The 19398-nt window shown below is 51.6% G+C and overlaps 1 protein-coding gene across 1 annotated transcript; it reads left to right on the top strand.

Annotated features, from left to right (window-relative positions):
• The first annotated feature begins 641 nt into the window (after window positions 1-641).
• LOC140208131 (uncharacterized) lies at window positions 642-18034 on the top strand. Its single transcript, XM_072276613.1, has 10 exons — window positions 642-882; window positions 2672-2738; window positions 3717-3859; window positions 9370-9441; window positions 10669-10788; window positions 13719-13835; window positions 14291-15357; window positions 16258-16400; window positions 16907-16968; window positions 17274-18034. The coding sequence occupies exons 1-7, from the start codon at window positions 642-644 to the stop codon at window positions 14821-14823; spliced, it is 1293 nt and encodes a 430-aa protein (XP_072132714.1). The 3' UTR covers window positions 14824-15357; window positions 16258-16400; window positions 16907-16968; window positions 17274-18034.
• The last annotated feature ends 1364 nt before the right edge of the window (window positions 18035-19398 follow it).

Raw genomic sequence — 19398 nt, 5'->3', positions numbered from 1 at the left:
CTCTAGATGAACCTGGGTTCAGCTAGAGGAAACATCAGTCCGTGGGGGATAGCTCTTCCTCCCTGTGAGTTGTGGGTCCCCATTACAGTACCCATAAAAGTAAGTGGACATGTAACCCCAGCTCCCTCTGCTCCGAAGCTAAGCAGGCTCAGGCCTGGTCAGTACTTGGATGGGTGACCGCCTGAGACCTCAGCCTTTTTTACCTCCTTCATGATGGTTCAGGGGTAGCAACCGTTAGGAAACCTGGATGTCTGAGTCCTGAGGCTCCTAGACACCCATCCTGATGGTTGAGTGGTAATAATTTTCCAGAACCTGGTAGTGTAGGGCTCTGAGGCTCCTGTACCTTCTTCCTGATTTTTGTTGGGTAATAACTGTCCCTGAACCCGGTGGTGTGAGTCCTGAGGCTCCTGTACCACCCTTCAGATCGTTGAGGGATAGTATATCTTCTTGAAACTGGTTGTGAGACTCCTGAGGCTCCTGGACCTTCTTCCTGATGGTTGAGGGGCAACAACTGTTCCATAACATTGAGTGTAAATCATGAGGCCAATTATCTATAGTGAACAAGTCTGCGAAAAATGGATAGTTGCAGGGTAAATTTGCCTTCCCTGAATATACTCGTAACTATTTATATCGGATACGACATGAAGGGTCCCTGTGGGGACACAGTTTCACTGTCAGCAAAACCCAATATCGTCACTCACTGTTCTCTGCTCCCCATTTACAGAATTGACGTGCTGACAGGGATGGGTCAGCAGGAGAGGCGCTTGTTATTTCATATCACGGTGGCAAAATCTCACGCTGGAGCGAAGATAAATTGTTCGAAGGGTGGCTCAAAACTGCTGGAAATTAGCTCAATCGAGGAAGAGGTATGTGACAGACCACGTGAGGATGGCCACAATCTGCCCGGGGCCTGACAGAGTGAAGTTCCCTCCAAAACGTCCCTTCACACGCTCCCGGGGCCAGACACTAGTGCAGCTCCCTCCACAACGTCCTATCACACGCTTCAGGGGTCACTCAGAGTGAAGCTCCCGCCATACCGTCCCATTGCATACACCCGGGGTCGGACACAGAGTAAAGCTCCCTCTACACCGTCCCATCACACCCTCCCAGGGTCAAACAGAGAGGGAAGCTCCCTCCACACTGTCCCTTCGCACAATCACGGGATCAGACACAGAGTTAAGCCCCCTCTACACCGACCCATTACACACTTCTGGGATCAGACACAGAGTGAAGCTCCCACTATTCCGTCCCAGCAGAGACTGCCGGGGTCAGACACAGAGTATATCTCCCCACACACTCACCCACCACACACTGCCAGGGACAGACACAGAGTGAAACTTTTTTTTTTCCACACAGTTCCATCGCAGAATCACAGGATCAGACACAGAGTGAAGCTCCCACTATTCCGTCCCACCGGAGACTGCCGAGGTCAGACACAGATTATATCTCCCCACACACTCACCCATCACACACTGCCAGGGACAGACACAGAGTGAAGCTTTTTTTTTTTTTCACACAGTCCGATCGCACAATCACAGGGTCAAAAACAGAGTGAAGCTGCCCCACACCAACGAATCACACACTCCAGGGGTCAGACAAATTGTGAAGCTCCCTTCACACCGTCCCACCACAACATCCCGGGAAAAAAAAAAAAGACACAGAGTGGAAATCCCTCCACACTGTCCTATCGCAAACCCCCGTGGTCAGACACAGAGTGAAGCTCCCTGAACACCGCTCCATCACACATTCCCGTGGCAATACAGACTGAAGCTCCCTCCACACCGTCACATCACACACTCCCAGTGTCATAAAGAGTGAAATTCCGCCCACACCGTCCCATCACACACTCGCGGGGTCAGACACAGAGTGAATCTCCCTCCACACCATCCCATCGCACACTCCCGGTGTTATAAAGAGTGAAACTCCGCCCACACCGTCCCATCACACATCCTGGGATCAGACACAGAATGAAGCTACTGCACGTCGTCCCATCAAACACTGCCGGATCAGACAGTGAATGAGTTCCCTCTACACCGTCCTGTAACATACTCCCGGGGACAGACAACTAGTCAAGCTCCCTCCCCACTGTCGCATCACACCATCCCGGGAAAAAGACACAGAGTGGAAATCCCTCCACACTGTCCCATCGCAATATTACGGGATCAGACACAGAGTGAAGCCCCCTCCACACCGTCCCATCACACACTCCCGGAGTGAAACGCAGAGTGAAGCTCCCTCTACACCGTCTCATCACACACTCCCGGTGTCATACAGAGTGAAGCTTCCTCCACACCGTCCCATCACACATACCTGGATCAGACTCAGAGTGAAGTTGCTCCACATCGCCCCATCACATACTGCCGGTGTCAGAAGTGAGTGAAGCTCCCTCCCCACCGTCCCATTACACACTCACCGGGTCATACGGAGTGAAGTTCCCTCCCCACCGTCCCATTACACACTCACCGGGTCATACGGAGTGAAGCTCCCTCCACGCCGTCTCATGACACATCGCCGGACTCAGCCGCAGAGTGAAGCTCCCTGCACACCATCACATCACCTTCTCAATTCGAGTCTCGGGCACCGCTATTTTTTGATTGACGGTGTCAAGCTGTGACTTGATATCATTGAGTTGCTCGTTTATATCTCTTTGTAATCCCCGTATCTCTTCCAGAGGTTTTATCATGTTCGCCGCTTCACCTGAACGAGGCCCATCGTCAGCCTGGCGAGCACGCGTTCGAGTAGTAGAGACACGTGTTGTACCTCTCCCGTCCATAGGCTCCGCACTGATTCCTTTTTTATCTCCATTCTTTTTCGCCATTCTTGCCCCCCTTATCAATTCAGATATTTTTGGAAGATCTTATATTTGATAAATGAACGCGGCAATATATGCGTTATTTTTTCCGGAGTAGCTGTTCATTCGAGCTGCCATTTTGGACGATGACGTCACCGGAAGATCCTCACTGCTGTCTTTAATTGATCGAACCCATCTTGAGTCTGAATATGTGTTTCTCTCTGTCTGTAACTGTCCTGTAAAAAAGTAAACACGCTGCAGAGAAAACATAACACGAGCTGGTCACCAGAGCTACGAGGCAATTCTGCAGACAGTAGAAATTAACACAGAGCCAAACAGTCAGTCTCGGTTCCCTCTTTCTCCTTAAAGTGACAGTCCACAGACAATATGAACCCTAGGGGTAGATAGCACACCACAATCTGAAACGCCCGCCCCCACCAACACGGTGCCACTGACACGCCCCCTGACCGTCACTCTCAGTGCTACAGACTCGTCTGTCTATGATCATCTGTGAATGAAACATTGCGAGCAACGTCAGGAGGTGAACAAGACCCAGCGCCTATATCGTCAACAGATTCATGAGGTGAACTCAACCCTGGAATCCAGGACTTCCGAGAACTGCCTTCTGAATCTCCCCCAGTAACAGTTCCTGAGCATGGTGGTGTGAGTCCTGGGGCTCCTGACCTCATTCCTGATGGTTGAGGGGTAAAAGCTGTTCCTGAACTTAGTGTGTAAATCATGAGGCCAGTTGTCTATAGTGAGCGATTCTGCGAAAAATGGATGGCTACAGGGTAATCTCCCTTTTGTGAGTGTACTCGCGACTATTTATATCAGAAACAACATGAAGACTCCCTCTGGGTTCGAAGTTTCTCGGTCAGCAAAGCCCAATATCGCCACTCACTTGTTCTCTGTTCCCCATTTACAGAACAGATGTGTTTCCAGGGGTGGGTCAACAGGAGAGGCGCTTGTTATTTCATATCGACGGTGGCAAAATCTCACGGTGGAGCGAAGCAAAAATATTCGAAGTGCGGTTGAAAGCTGCTGGAAATGAACTCAATCGAGGAAAAGGTATGTGCCATACCACGTGAGGATGTCCGCAAACTGCCCGGGGCCTGACAGAGCGATCCTTCCTCCACACCGTCCCATCACACACTGCCGGGGTGAGACAGAAAGTGACACTCGCTCCACACCGTCCCATCATAAACTTCATGGTTCATATAGAGTCACGTTCCCTCCATATCGTCCCATCGCACACCCACGAGCCGTGACAGAGAAAGTCCCTCCACACTTTCCCATCACACACTTGCGCTGTCAGACAAATAGTAACGCTCCCTCCACAGCGTCCCATCACACACTCGGGGTCAGACACAGAGTGAATCTCCCTCCACACCGTCCCATCACACACTCCCGGGGTCAGACACAGAGTGAATCTCCCTCCACAGCGTCCCATCACACACTCGCAGGGTCAGGCACAAAGTGAATCTCCCTCCACACCGTCCCATTACACACTCAACGGGTCATGCAGAGTGAAGCTCCCGCACTCCATCCCATGACACAACCCTGGGCTCAGACGCAGAGTGAATCGCCCTCTACACCGTCGCACTACAAGCTCCCGGGGTCATACACAGAGTGATGCTCGCTACAGACGGCCTCATCGTACACTCCCGGGAGAGACATAGATTGAAAGTCCCTCCACACCGTCCCATCACACACTCCCGGGGTCAGACACAGAGTGAATCTCCCTCCACACCGTCCCATCACACACCACCGGGTTTTTAGACACAGAGTGAAGCTCCCTCCGCTCCGTCCCATCACACACTGCCGGGGTCAGACACAGAGTGAATCTCCCTCCACACCATCCCATCACACACTCCCGGGGTCAGACACAGAGTGAATCTCCCTCCACACCGGTCCTTTCACACACCATCGGGTAGAAACTGTGCGAATTTCCCTTCGCCCTATTGCGTTATACAATTCCAGGGTCCAACGATAATGTTCCATGCAGAGTGGTAGCGAAAGAAAATGTATTTACCAGGATTTTGTTTCCAATACTTAGATGGAGCAGACGTTACTGAATTGGAAAATGCCTATGCATGTGAGGTTCTCAGTGACTGACGGCTGTGTGGAGAGGGGGGCAGTGGGTTCAGTTTGGAGTCTTACAGGGTGCTGTGGTGAGGGCGTGGGCAGTGCGAGTAGCTTGGGGACTGACTTGGGGCTCGACCGGGAGAGTGGGCAAGGTGATTAGTATGGGGTCTGACACAGGGCTCTGGGGAGAGAGCGGGACGATGCCTTTTCTTTTGGGACTGAGATGGGGCTGCGGGGAGATAGTGCGGCAGTGCGATTATTCTTCTGACTGATACAGGGTGTGAGGTGGAGAGTGGGACAGTGGGACTAGTATGGTGACTGACACTTCGATGCGGGAAAAGAATGGGAGACTGCGCTTAGTGTGGTGTCCGTCAGAGGCATGAGAGAGGAGCCTGTCCAGGCGGATTGCAGGAGGATACTGGCGGGGATGACGGCAGAGCAGAGATGGCTGAATTTCGGGAATATTTCATAAGGCGCAGGAGAGATATGTCCCACAGAAGCAGTTGTTCTCAGACGGCTGGTGTAGGCAACCGTGGCTGACAAAGGAAATTAAGGACTGCATAAAAGCCAAGGAAAAGGCATAGAAGGTAGCATAAGTAAGTGGGAAGGTGGATGATTGTTTCACTTTTAAAATCCAACAAAAGGCAACTAAAAAACGATAAGAAGGAAAAAGATGGAATATGAGGGCAAAGAAGCCAATAACATAAAGCAGGATACAAACACTTCAAACAAAATGTATGAAGAATAATGGGGAGTTCCGAGTTAATATTGAACCTCTGGAAAATGACAGTGGTGAGGTAGTAAAGGGCGACAAAGAAATGACAGATGAACTTAATGGGTACTTTCCATCAGTCTTCACTGTGGAAGACACTAGCACTGTACCAGTGGTCCGTGAGTGTCAGGGTGCAGGAGTGAGTGCCGTTGCGATTACAATGGAAAAAGTGCCTGGCAAACTCAAAGGTCTTCAGGTGGATAAGTCACCTGGGCCAGGTGGACTACATCCCAGAGTCCTGAGAGAGGTTGCTGAAGAGATAACGGATTCATTGGTCACGATCTTTCAAAACTCACTTGATTCCGGCATGGTCCGGAGGACTGGAAGATTGCAAATGTCACTGCACACTTTAAGAAATGAGGATGACCAAAGAAAGGAAATTATTAGCCAGTTAGCCTGAAGTCAGTGTTTGGGGAAGTGTTGGAGTCTATTAATAAATTTGAGGTTGTGAGGCACTTGGTGACTAATGATCAAATAAGTCAAAGTCAGCTTGGTTCCTGTCAAGGGAAATCTTGCCTGACACATCTGTTAGAGTTCTTTGAGGAGGTAACCAGCAGATTGGACAAAGCACAGGCAGCTGATATCATTGACTGGCAATCCAGAAGGCATTTGATAAAGTGCCATGCCTGAGGCTGCTTAACAAGCTAAAACCCGATGGTGTTAGAGGAATGACACCGGCATGTCTAAAGGAATGTCTGGCAGGCAGGAGGCAGCCAATGGGAATGTAAGGGGCGTTCTCTAGTTGGCTGCCAGTGACTAGTGGTGTTCGTCAGGGAGTCAGTATTGGGACTGCAACTTATCACATTGCTTGTCAATGATTTTGTGGTACAGATGGCTGTGTGGAAAGTAGGAGTCGGGGTCAAGTCCATTAACAAAGTCATAGAAAAAAGTTCCCATCTAAGAGTGTCTTAAAAGACCCCATTGATTCCGCATCGCCAACCATCGATGGAAGTGTATTCTCGCTCTGTGGCAACCCACCACACTCTGTGTGAAAAACATACCTCCGACAAACCCCTTCTACCATCTTCCAAGCATCTTAAAACTATGACCCTACACCCCGAGAAAATAATACTTTTCATTGACAAAGAACATGAAACAACGGGACGGTGTGGAGGAAGCTTCACTCTGTGTCTGACCCCGGGAGTGTGTGATGGGACGGTGTGGAGGGAGCTTCACTCTGTGTCTGACCCCGGGAGTGTGTAATGGGACGGTGTGGAGGGAGCATAACTCTGTGCCTGACCCCGGGAGCTTGTGGTGGGACGATGTGGAGGGAGCTTCACTCTGTGTCTGACCTCGGGAGTCTGCGATGGGACGGTGTGGAGGGAGATTCACTCTGTGTCTGACCCCGGGAGTGTGTGATGGGACGGTGTGGAGGGAGATTCACTCTGTGTCTGACCCCGAGAATGCGTGATGGGACGGTGTGGAGGGAGCTTCACTCTGTGTCTGACCCCTGGAGTTTTTGGTGTGACGGTGTGGAGGGAGATTCACTCTGTGCCTGTCCCCGGGAGTGTGTGATCCGCTGGTGTGGAGGGTTTGGTTGCGGGGAAGAGAGAAGACACGACCGAAGGAGCGGTGATGGCGGTTAATAGGAGATTTGGAGAGGGGAGGGTGCAGTACAGGGATGCCCCGGGCAAAACGGTGTCTAATCTCGCCCCCACCCCCATCGCCGGAAACGCGGAAGGGACGGGACCGAAAATGCAGTGAGGATCCTGGTTGGGGTGAAATGGCTGGGCGGGTCGGGATATCTCTGGGTCACTGCGACGGGTGTGATGGGGGTGGGTGTGTTAGAGAGGAGAATCGGTGCGGGGCAGGTGGGTGACAGAGTAGGGAAAGGTAATGGGGAAGGTGGGAGAGAATGAAGTGGAGAGAAGGTAGAGACGGGATGAGGCGGAGAGAAGGGAGGACGGTAGGAGAAAATGGGAGAGACAGATGGGGAGATGGAGAGAGTGATGGGGAAAGAGGAAGAGCTGAGAGAGAAAGAGTGTGTGTGTTTGTGGGTGACAGAAAAGAGAGATAGAGAGAGGGGAGGGGGAGAATGTCACGGAATAAGGAAGGAAAGAGAGAGTGCGAAAGAAAGAGTGCGTCACTGGACGAGGAAGTCGAGGACGGAGTTTCGAGGGGAGCTGCTCACCTCACTCCGAGGGAGGGGGCTCATTCACCTCGGTGGATGCTGGGGCTTTGTCCCGGGGCCGTGGTTTCTCCCAGGCAGAGCGTCTGAAGCCCCGGCGATAGTCCGGAGCTGTGTGAGCGTCCGACGCGCAAATCAGTGCCCAATCACGGGGTGCAAATCTCCAGGACAAGAGAGGCTTTTATGAGTGGCACAAATCCCTCCGACATTCCCTCCTTCCTCATTCCTGCCCTCCTTCTCGACTTCCCTCCTTCCTTTCCTTTCCCCCCTCCCCTTCCGATGCCTCTCTGCTTCCATCGTCAGCATTCCTTCTCCCTCATCCCTCCCCTTCCTGCACTCCTTTCCTTTGTACATCGCTCACTTTCTCCTCCCTATCCTTGTCTCCGCTCCCTCTGATTCCATCTCTGTCAAGCTCTCTTCACCCCGTTCGCTCGCCCTCTCTTTTCTCCCTCTTCCTCCCAATGTCTCCAAAACTCCCACTCTCTATTCACCGCTTTCTCCTTCCCTCCTTTCCCCATCTCTATCGCTCTCAGTTCCCTCTCTCCTAAGACTCCCTGTCACCCGCTTCACTCTCTCCGCTAAACACCAAACTTCCCCTCTCTCTCTTCGTCCCCCCACTTTCTCCCCACTTTTACTACTCTTCCCCACCACTCTAAACACTTTCCCCAAAGCCCTCATCCTCTCTCCTCCCCGCACTTCCTCCACTTGTTCTCGCTTCCTCTCCTTATCAACTGCTCATCTGTTGTTTGTTGGTGTCTGTTTGACTCCGTTGTCAACACGGGCTTCCTCTGACAACGGCCGCTTCCCCTTTTGAGCTCAGAGACGCAGAGAATCCTCGACAGGAACAGCGACAGCATGAATGTGAAGTTCACAAAAACGGACGCACGGTCTCCTTCCCCAGGTGAGAGGGTCAGAGAGACGGTGTGGAGGGAGATTCACCCTGTGTCTGACCCTGAGAGTGTGTGATGGGTCTGTGTAGAGGAAGCTTCACTTTGTGTCTGACCCCGGGAGTGTCTGATGGGACAGTGTGGAGGGAGATTCACTCTCAGCCTGAACTTGGGAGTGCGTGATGGGACGGTGTGGAGGGAGATTCACCCTCTGTCTGTCCCCGGGAGGGTGTGATGGGATGGTGTGGAGGGAGCTTCACTCTCTGTCTAACCCCGGCTCTGTGTGATGGGAATGAGTTCAGGGAGCTTCACTCTGAACCGGACCTTGGGAGTGCGTGATGGTACGCCGTGGAGGGATATTCACTCTGTGTCTGACCATGGGAGTGTGTGATGGGACGGTGGGGATGGAGATTCACTCTGTGTCTGACCCCGGGAGTGTGATGGGACAGTGTGGAGGGAGATTCACTCTCAGCCTGAACTTGGGAGTGCGTGATGGGACGGTATGGAGGGAGCTTGACTCTGAGCCTGACCTTGGAAGTGCGTGAAGGGACTGTGTGGAGGGAGATTCACTCTGTGTGTGATCCCGGGAGTGTGTGATGGGACGGTGTGGATGGTGATTCACTCTGTGTGTGACCCCGAGAGTGTGTGATGGGACGGTGTGGAGGGAGCATCACCCTGTTTCTGAATCTCACTGTTTTGTCCCCAGACGAACCTGATGTATCGTACGCGGAACTTAATGTCAAGACCCTCTCGGCGCCCCGGGTCCGGACAGGTGGAGGTCAGTTTCATCTTTCTTGATTTGACTGTGTTTAGCTGATGTGTCCTTTCCTGTCAAGAGTTCTCAGTTAACACGAATGATTCCCTGTTTGAGCATAAGACGGAGGGAAAACGTGGGAGAGACGATGGGGGAGGTAGGGTGGGGATCTTTGTGGGAGAGACGGTGGGAGGCTGCCGTGACCAGTGAGCGCTCTGGGAGGGGCGCTATAGAGGGAGAGCCGTGGGATGGTTTGAGGAAAGAGTGCTGCTGGAAGGGTCGGTGAGGAGAGATAGCATGGGATGTGCCGTGTTGTGGAAGAAGCAATGAGGAGAAAGCGCTCTTGGGTGGGGGGTGGGGGGCAGGCGGAGATGAGTGAGCTTCGTGTAGTGGTGGTGAGGAGGGACACAGTTGAAGATACTGTGAGGAGGGAGCGCAGTCTAAAGCCTTAACCACTCTCTCCCCTCCTCCCTTTTCTTAACCCCACTCTCTTTTCCCTCTTACCCCCTCTCTCCCCTCCCTGGCCTCCTCCCACCCTCTCCTCTCTCCCTCTCTCCCCTGCTCTCTGTTCCTGTTTTACCTACTGTCTCCCACTCTGCCCTTCTTTTCGCCCTCTCTCAATGTCCCCACTGCCTCCCATCTTTCCTCTATCAGAGTCACCGTGTCTACCACTCTCGGTTTCCCCCTCGCGCCATTTCCCTCTCTCTTCTCTCCCTCTCATCCTTCCCCGTTCGCTCCTCCCGGTCTCCCCACCTCTCTCTGTCCCCAACTTTGCCGATCATCACCCTTGCGCCTTCTCTTCGTCTCTATCCACGCCTCTGTTCCATTCCGCGACCCTCTCTCCCCTCGCCCTTTTCTCTCTCTCTTAAATTTTCTTCAACATCCCTCTCCCACTTTTCTTCTCCCCTCCTCTCCAGTCTCAATCCCCCTCTCTTTCGCTCTCTCTCACACCTCTCCCTGTCCTCTCCATGTCTCCGTCTCTCTCACACCGTTCTCCCTCCCCATTCTTTCTCTCTCATCTCCCGCCCAACACCACTATCGCTGTCTCCCCCTCTCTGTCCATCGCTCTCCATTTCTGCCTCACTGTGTCTCTCCTCTCTGTCCCCTCTCCCTCACCCTCTTTCTCGCTGTCTCATCCCCTCTCTTCCCCTCCCTTGCCCCTCTCTCTCCTCTCTCTCTCCCCGAGACCCTCCTCCATTCTCTACCGCTCTCACTCTCTTCCTCATCTGCCTGTCCGACTCTCTCCCCCAGACGATCTGACCTCCACCTACTCAGAGCTGAACTTTCGGAAAGAGGAACCCCGCATCGATGAGGACGAAGATCCTCCCATTCCCTCGGGACCCGCCGGGCTGCCAACCACTGCACAAACAGGTCAGAGTTCGCAGAAATGACGTCATGTTGGAGTGGACACGTGTCATACTCCCACGTGATCAAGTTTCTAATACATCTGCCTCGACCACTTCCTCTGTCAGCTCGTTCCACAGACTGAGCACCATCTGGGCAATAAAAGGTTGTCACTCGGCTCCCTAGTTAAATCCCTGTCTGTGATGTGCATAACTGATCTGGACGAAATTGTAAGTGGGTGGGTTAGAAACATAGAAACATAGAAAGCATGCATCACAATACAGGCCCTTCGGCCCACAAAGCTGTGCCGAACATGTCCTTCCATTGGAACTACCTAGGCTTTACCCATAGCCCTCTATTTTTCTAAGTTCCATGTTGTCATCCAGGAGTCTCTTCAAAGACCCTATCGGTTCCGCCGCCACCACCGCCGCCTGTCCCCCATTCATCCACTCACCACTCTCTGTGTAAAAAAAAAACTCGCCCCTGACATCTCCTCTGTACCTACTTCCAAGCACTTTAAAACGGTACGCTCTCGTGTTAGCCATTTCAGCCCTGGGAGAAATCCTCTGACTATCCACACGATCAATGACCTCTCATTATCTTGGAAACCGCTATCAAGTTACCACTCATCCTCCGTCGCTCCAAGGAGAAAAAGGCGAGTTCACTCAACTTATTCTCATAAGGCATTCTCCCCAATCCAGGCAACATCCTTGTAAATCTCCTCTGCACCCTTTCTATGGTTTCCACGTCCTTCCTATAGTGAGGCGAGGAGAATTGAGCACAGTACTCCAAGTGGGGTCTGACCATGGTCCTATGTAGCTGCAGCATAACCACTCGGGTCTTAAATGGATATAAATGATCTGGATGAAATTTTAGATGCGTGGGTTAGTAGGTTTGCAGATGATACGGCGAGAGGCGGTGCTGTGGAGAGCGGAGAAGACTGGCAGAAAAATTCATTCGGATGTAGATTAGTTACAGATATGTTTTGGAGACCAGGCAGATGGAGTTTAACCCTGGCAAACCTAAAATGTTGCAACTTGATAAGTCAAATGAAAGAAATGGCACACGATCAAAGCCAAGACAATAAACAATGTTGAAACATAGAAAACCTCAGCACAATACAGGCCCTTTGGCCCACAATGCTGTGTCTTACTCTAGATGGGCAGAGGATCTTGAGGTTCATGTTCATAGCTCCCAGAACGCGGATGCACAGTTTGACGAGATGGTGATAGAACATAGAACATAGAATAGCACAACACAGTACAGGCCCTTCGGCCCACAATTTTGTGCCGACCCTCAAACCCTGTTTCCCTTATAAACCCCCAACTTAAATTCCTCCATATACCTTTCCAGTAGTCTCTTAAATTTCACTAGTGTATATGCCTCCACCACTGACTCAGGCAGTGCATTCCACGCACCAACCACTCTCTGAGTAAAAAACCTTCCTCTAATATCCCCCTTGAACTTCCCACCCCTCACCTTAAAGCCATGTCCTCTTGTATTGAGCAGTGGTGTCCTGGGGAAGAGGCGCTGACTGTCCACTCTATCCATTCCTCTTAATATCTTGTACACCTCTATCATGTCTCCTCTCATCCTCCTTCTCTCCAAAGAGTAAAGCCATTAATCTCTGATCTTAATGCAAACTCTCTAAACCAGGCAGATTCCTGATAAATCTCCTCTGTACCCTTTCCAATGCTTCCACATCCGTCCTATTGTGAGACAACCAGAACTGGACACAGTTCTCCAAGTGTGGCCTAACCAGAGTTTTATAGAGCTGTATCATTACATCGCGTCTCTTAAACTCTATCCCTCGACTTATGAAAGCTAACACGCCATAAGCTTTCTTAATTACCTATCTGCCAGTGAGGCAACTTTCAGGGATCTATGGACATGTACCCCCATATCCCTCTGCTCCTCCAGACTACCAAGTATCCTGCCATTTACTTTTTACACTGCCTTCGAGTTTGTCCTTCCAGAGTGTACCACCTCACACTTCTCCCGGTAGAACTCCATCTGCCACTTCTCAGCCCACGTCTGCATCCTATCAATGTCTCCCTCTCTGCAATCTTCGACAATGCCTCTACACTCTCCATAACACCACCAACCTTTGTCCCGTCTGCAAACTTGCCAGCCCACGCTTCTACACCCACATCCAGTTGGTTAATAAAAGTCTCGAAAACTAGGGGTCCCAGAACCGATCCTTGTGGGACACCACTAGTCACAACCCTCCAATCTGAATGTACTCCCTCCACCACGACCCGCTGCCTTCTGTAGACACGCCAATTGAGCATCCACCTGGCCAAAACTCCCTGGATCCCATGCCTTCTGACTTTCCCAATAAGCCTGCTGTGTGGAACCTTGTCGAATGTCTTACTAAAATCCATGTAGATCACCTCCACATAGATACCCTCATCTATATGACCGGCCACTTTCTCAAAGATCTCTATCAGGCTTGTTAGATACGATCTGCCCTTCTAGACGGCCTAAGGCATTCTTGTCTTTATTAGTCGGGGCATTGAATACAAATGTCAGGGAATTCTGTTGCAACTTTATAAAAATCACTAGTTAGTTAGAATCAGGCGTTTTGTATGCAGCTCTGGTTCACCATATTATCGGAAGGATGTCAAGACGTCGGGAAGCCTCCAGAAAGAATCAACAGGACGCTGCCTGGATTCGATGCCATGTGTTACAACGAGAGGTCGGACACCTGGGTTGCTTTCTCTAGAGCAGAGGAGGCTCAGGGTAGATCTGACTGATCTCTGGAATCCGTTAGACGCCTGTCAGCCTTTCCCAAGTCAAGGAATTTGGACACTGAGCGATGACGGCTGACAGTAGATGAAACTGACAGAGGGAGGGGGTGATCGCGGTGGAAGGAAAGAGCGCGGATGGTTGGTGGAAGGGAATCCCAGTGGGAATCACGGCTGAATTCACACGCACACTGAATGGTCTCTCTACAGGTCCGCATAAACAAGAGTCGAACGAAAACATCGGAAATAGACCGTACCGTAAGATCTGCCTACTCTGCCTCGTTACATCCATCCTCGTCGCGATAGTGGCCGGGCTCTCGATCCATGGTGAGTCGAACGGGGTCCGGGTGGAGTCAGACTGTAAACAAACAGAGTGGGATGAAATGTTAGCGCATAACCTCACCGTGACACCGACACGACCCCCACAGTGACAGCGACACACCCCACATCATAAGACTGACTCTCCCCTCACAGGGACACAGTCACGCCCTTCACGGTGACACCGACAGGCCCCACACCGTAACATCGTCACACCCCTCAGTGTGTAACGGACACTCCACGTCATTGTGACAACGCCGCTCTCTTCACCGTGACACTTACTCAACCCACACCGGAACAATGACACTCCGTTTACCGTGACACCGGCACTTCACTCACTGTGACACCGACACAACCCTCTCCGTCACACTGTTACACCGCTCACTGTAACGCACATAACCCTCACTGTGACACCGACACTTCTCACACCGTGTCACTGACACACCCCTTGCTATCACCCTCAGTATCGCAGACTCGTCAGTCTCTGATCACCTGTGACGGAAATTACCGGAGACTTTGGGATCAACATCACGAGATGAACAGGACCCAGCACCAATATCAACAGCAAGTCCGTGAGTTGAACTCAACCCTTCAATCCAGGACATCTGAGAACTCCCGCTTGGATCTATCCCAGAGAAACTGTCTAAAGAATCTTTCCGTCCTCAGCAACAACCGCTCCAATCTCGAAAACAACTTTACCGTCCTCAACTCCGAACTCTCAGAACTGAATCAAACACACACCGATCTCCGCCATGAATGCAATCAGCTCGAAACGAAGTACAGAACCATCTCCGAAAACAAAGCTCAGATTTGCCAGTACCTCAACAGGAGAAGAGGAGAGACGACATCCCCCCGTAATCCTGCTCCTCATCACTGGGGGGGGGGGGGTGAGAGAAGGGGCGAGAGGGAGAGCCTCCCTCCATCTCTTGACCCGGGAGAGTGTGATGGGACAGTGTGGAGTGAATTTCATTCAGTGTCTGATCCTGGGATGGTGTGATGGGACTGTGTGGAGGGAGATTCACTCTGTGTCTGACCGCATAAAATGTGATGGGACAGCCTGGAGGGAGCGACATCTAGTGTCTGACCCCGAGAGTGTGTCATGGGACAGTCTGGAGGGAGCGACATCTAGTGCCTGACCCCGGGAGTGTGTCATAGGACAGTCTGGAGGGAGCGACATCTAGTGTCTGACCCCGGGAGTGTGTCATAGGACAGTCTGGAGGGAGCGACATCTACTGTCTGACCCCGGGAGTGTGTCATGGGACAGTCTGGAGGGAGCGACATCTAGTGTCTGACCCCGGGAGTGTGTCATAGGACAGTCTGGAGGGAGCGACATCTACTGTCTGACCCCGGGAGTGCGTGATGCGTACGTTGGATAGAACTTCACAAACAACAGGAATTCTGCAGATGCTGGAAATTCAAGCAACACGCATAAAAGTTGCTGGTGAACGCAGCAGGCTAGGCAGCATCTCTACGAAGAGGTGCAGTCGTCGTTTCAGGCCGAGACCCTTCGTCAGGACCAACTGAAGGAAGAGTGAGTAAGGGATTTGAAAGTTGGAGGGGGAGGGGGAGATCAAAAATGATAGGAGAAGACAGGAGGGGGAGGGATGGAGCCAAGAGCTGGACAGGTGATTGGCAAAAGGGATACGAGAGGATCATGGGACAGGAGGTCCGGGAAGAAAGACAAGGAGGGGGGGACCCAGACGATGGGCAAGGGGTATATTCAGAGGGACAGAGGGAGAAAAAGGAGAGTGAGAGAAAGAATGTGTGTATAAAAATAAGTAACAGATGGGGTACGAGGGGGAGGTGGGGCATTAGCGCAAGTTAGAGAAGTCGATGTTCATGCCACTCTGCGTCGGATCCTGACTGTGTGAAGAGATCATGCATAAGGAACTTCACTCTGCGTTTAACATCAGAGCTCTGTGATAGCTCGGACGAAGCGGGCGTCGCTCTCTGTCTGATCCCAGAAGTGTATGATGAGCCGTTGGGAGGGAGCTTCAATCTGTGTCTGACCCCGGGAGTGAGTGATGAGCCGTTGGGAGGGAGCTTCACTCTGTGCCTGACCCCAGAAGTGTGTGATGGGACGGTGCGAGGGAGCTTCAATCTGTGTCTGACCCCGGGAGTGAGTGATGGGACGGTGGGCAGGGAGATTCACTCTGTGTCTGACCCCGGGAGTGTGTGATGGGACGGTGCAGAGGGAGATTCACTCTGTGTCTGACCCCGGGAGTGTGTGATGAGACGGTGCGGAGGGAGATTCACTTTGTGTCTCACCACGGAAGTGTGTGATGGGACGATGCGCAGGGAGATTCAATCTGTGTTTGACCTGTGGAGTGTGCAATGGGACGGTGTGGAGGGAGATTGACTTTTTCTGATCCCAGTCGGCGCAACGGGATTAATGGAGGAAGATTCACTGTTTCCTGTTCCTGAGTTTCAGAGCAAACGTGTCCCCCGGACTGGACTGAAAAGTAAAGCCGGTGTTATTTTATATCCACGTCCGTAAAATCTTATGATGGAGCGAGGGAACATTGTTCAAAATTTGATGCAAGGCTCCTCGAAATAAATTCAAACATGGAAAAGGTATGTTTTACCGTGGGAAGAGATATCAACAGTAAAGAACTCCCGTGGTGTGACGCACAGTGGAGTTTCCTTCACACCATCTCACCACACACTCGTGGTATGAGACACATTGTGAAGCTCCTTCCACAACGTCCCGTCACAAACTTCCGGGGTCAGAGACCGAGAATCTCTCTCAACACTGTTGCATCAAAGACTACTGAGATCAGAGACAAAGTGAAGCTCCCTACACACCGTCCCATCACACACTCCCGCGGTCAGTCACCGAGAAGCTCACTCAATCCCGTTCCATCACACACTCCCAGGATGAGACACAGAGTGAATCTCTTTCCTGACCGTCCCATCACACACTCACGGGGTCACACACAGAGTGAATCTCTCTCCGCTCCTTCCCATCACACACTCCCGGGGCAGGCACTGGGTGATTTCCCCTCTGTACCGTCCCTTCACATGGACAGGCATTGCGAGAGTCTGGTTCTAAACATTAATGAAGGGATTTAATTTCACAGACTTTTGTTTCCAATGATGTCTCTCGATACACAGCTTACTGGATTGGAAAATGCGCAAACGGGTGAGCTTTGGACTGTTGCTGGTCTGTGGTGTGGGAGTGGGCCAGTGGGGTTAGTTGGTTGACTGACACAGCGTTGTCGGGAGAGGACTGTACAGTGAGATTAATTTGTGAACTGACTCGGGATTTTAGGAAAGAGCGGTGCAGTGGGATTCATACGGCGATGTACTCGGAGCTGTGGGGAGAGCAGGGTATCATGGGATTAGTTCAGAGACTGACATGGGGCTGTGGGGAGATGAGGCGGATTAGTTTGGCGACGGTCACCGGTTGTCTACTGACTCTGTTGAAATTGTTTTAACCTCTGATAGGAACGTCGCCTCTTATCTTCTATACAAGGTGAAGTATGGATGGGCCACCTGCAGTAAGTGCGACTCGCACGCATGGAGTTACGATTGCAAAAATGAATACAGATTTATCTGCGAGAAGTCTGAATATTTATACCCGGATATTCCTGAAGAGATCCAAGGTCTCTGTCAACAGCCTGTCGGGCCGACTTCAATCAAGTGACTACACCCTTCTTCTCCCCATTCAATCTACCCGACTCTGAAACACTCATAATTTCATCCCCTCTCACCCTCTCTGCCCCTCCCTGCTACCCTATTCTCCTCCTCTACTCGCATCCACATTGTCCCCCACTACTCTCCCTCTCCCCATCTGAACTACTCTTCTCTCCTCCCTGCCCCGCTTCTCCCTCTTCCCCCATTTATTCCCCCTTTCCACCCCTCTTCTCTCTCTGTCCTTCTTATTCCCAGTTCATTCCGCTTCTCCCCGTAGGCTTCATACCTACGCTCCAAGGAACAAAGTTCCATCCTTCTTGCTCTCTCTCCATAACTCAGACCCTCGAGTCCCGGCAACATCCTCGTAAATCTCCCTCTGCACTCTTTCCAGCTCAGTGACATCTTTCCTACAGCGGGGCGACCAGAACTGAACACCGAACTCCCAGCGCGGCCTCACCGACCTTTTGTACAACCACAACGTGGCTTCAGCGCGGTACAAAGATATAAAACTCACGGCAATTGGGAAAATTAATAAATACTGCAAAAAGGTGAATACCGAGGGAGTGTTTAAGTGTTTACGGAACGTTCGCAATCTGATGGCGGAGGGGAAATAACTGCTTGTAAATTGTTGAGTTTCCCGGCTCCTGTACCCCTCCCCGATGGTACCGATGAGCACAGGGCATTTCCCGGCGGGAGATGGTCCTCGCTGATGGATGCGGTCTTCCCAAGGCATTCGTTCTTCAACATGTCCACGATGGAGGAGAGGGCTGCGTCCGTGATGGAGCTGGCTGAGTCTAGAACCTTCTATGGTCCATGGCGACCCTCTGCGTTGCAGCCTCCACATTAGGCGGGCATGCGACAAGACAAAATGCTCGACACCGTACATCCCGAGAAATGTGCGAGTCTGGTATGATGTTAAAATCACTATCTATATTAGTAACTACTTATAATACAGTAACCTAACCAAGATAAACAAAAGTGAACGGTGTTATGTGTAGGTATGTGTGAATATAACTATTCAGTTTGGGGGGAAAAGGCTTACCGTCTTTAGATGGAAAAGCAGGAGTGTTCAGTAATCCACTAAATAAATTATTGGAAGGGACATTTGTAATCCAAGGTAAAACGTAGAAAAAAGGTAAGTAGAAAATATTCCAGAGGTTTCACGCTGGTAAAACGAGATCACAGTCGCCGTAAGTCTCGTCCGACGGGACGTTTCAAATGCACATACGAATTATCACTGAAAGTGACCTGTCACGGGAATATCGTCTTCCAGAGGTTACCACACAGCATTCCCAGGCAACATAAAATCCATTCCTATGGATCAGACACAGAATGAATTTCCCTCCACACCATCTCATCACACATTCCCAGGGTCAGACAGAGAGTTAAGCTCCCTCCACACCGTCCCATCACACTCTCCGCTGATGAGACACAGAGTGAAGCTCTCTCCACACCGTCCCATCACAGTCTCCCCTGGTGAGACACAGAGTGAAGCTCTCTCCACAGGGTCCCATCGCAAACTCCCGGGCTCAGACACGCAGAGTGTATCTCCCTCCACACCGTCCCATCACACACTCCCGGGGTCATACACAGAGTGAAGCTCCCTCCGCACCGTACCATCACATACTCCCGGTCTCAGACACAGAGTGAAGCTCCGCCTGCACCGTACCATCACACACTCCCGCGATCAGACGCAGAGTGAATCTCCCTCCGCACATTCCCATCACACACTCCCGGGATCAGACACAGAGTGAATCTCCCTCCGCACATTCCCATCACACACTCCCGGGGTCAGACACAGAGTGAATCTCCCTCCGCACCGTCCCGTCACACACTCCCGGGGTCAGACGCAGAGTGAATCTCCCTCCACATCGTCCCATCACACACTCCCGGGGTCAGACACAGAGTGAATCTCCCTCCCCACCGTCCCATCACA

This window comes from Mobula birostris, chromosome 13, assembly GCF_030028105.1.
Source record: "Mobula birostris isolate sMobBir1 chromosome 13, sMobBir1.hap1, whole genome shotgun sequence".
Classification (NCBI taxonomy): domain Eukaryota; kingdom Metazoa; phylum Chordata; class Chondrichthyes; order Myliobatiformes; family Myliobatidae; genus Mobula; species Mobula birostris.
The sequence above is the reverse complement of the archived record's forward strand: the minus strand, read 5'-3'. Positions and strand labels throughout refer to the sequence as shown.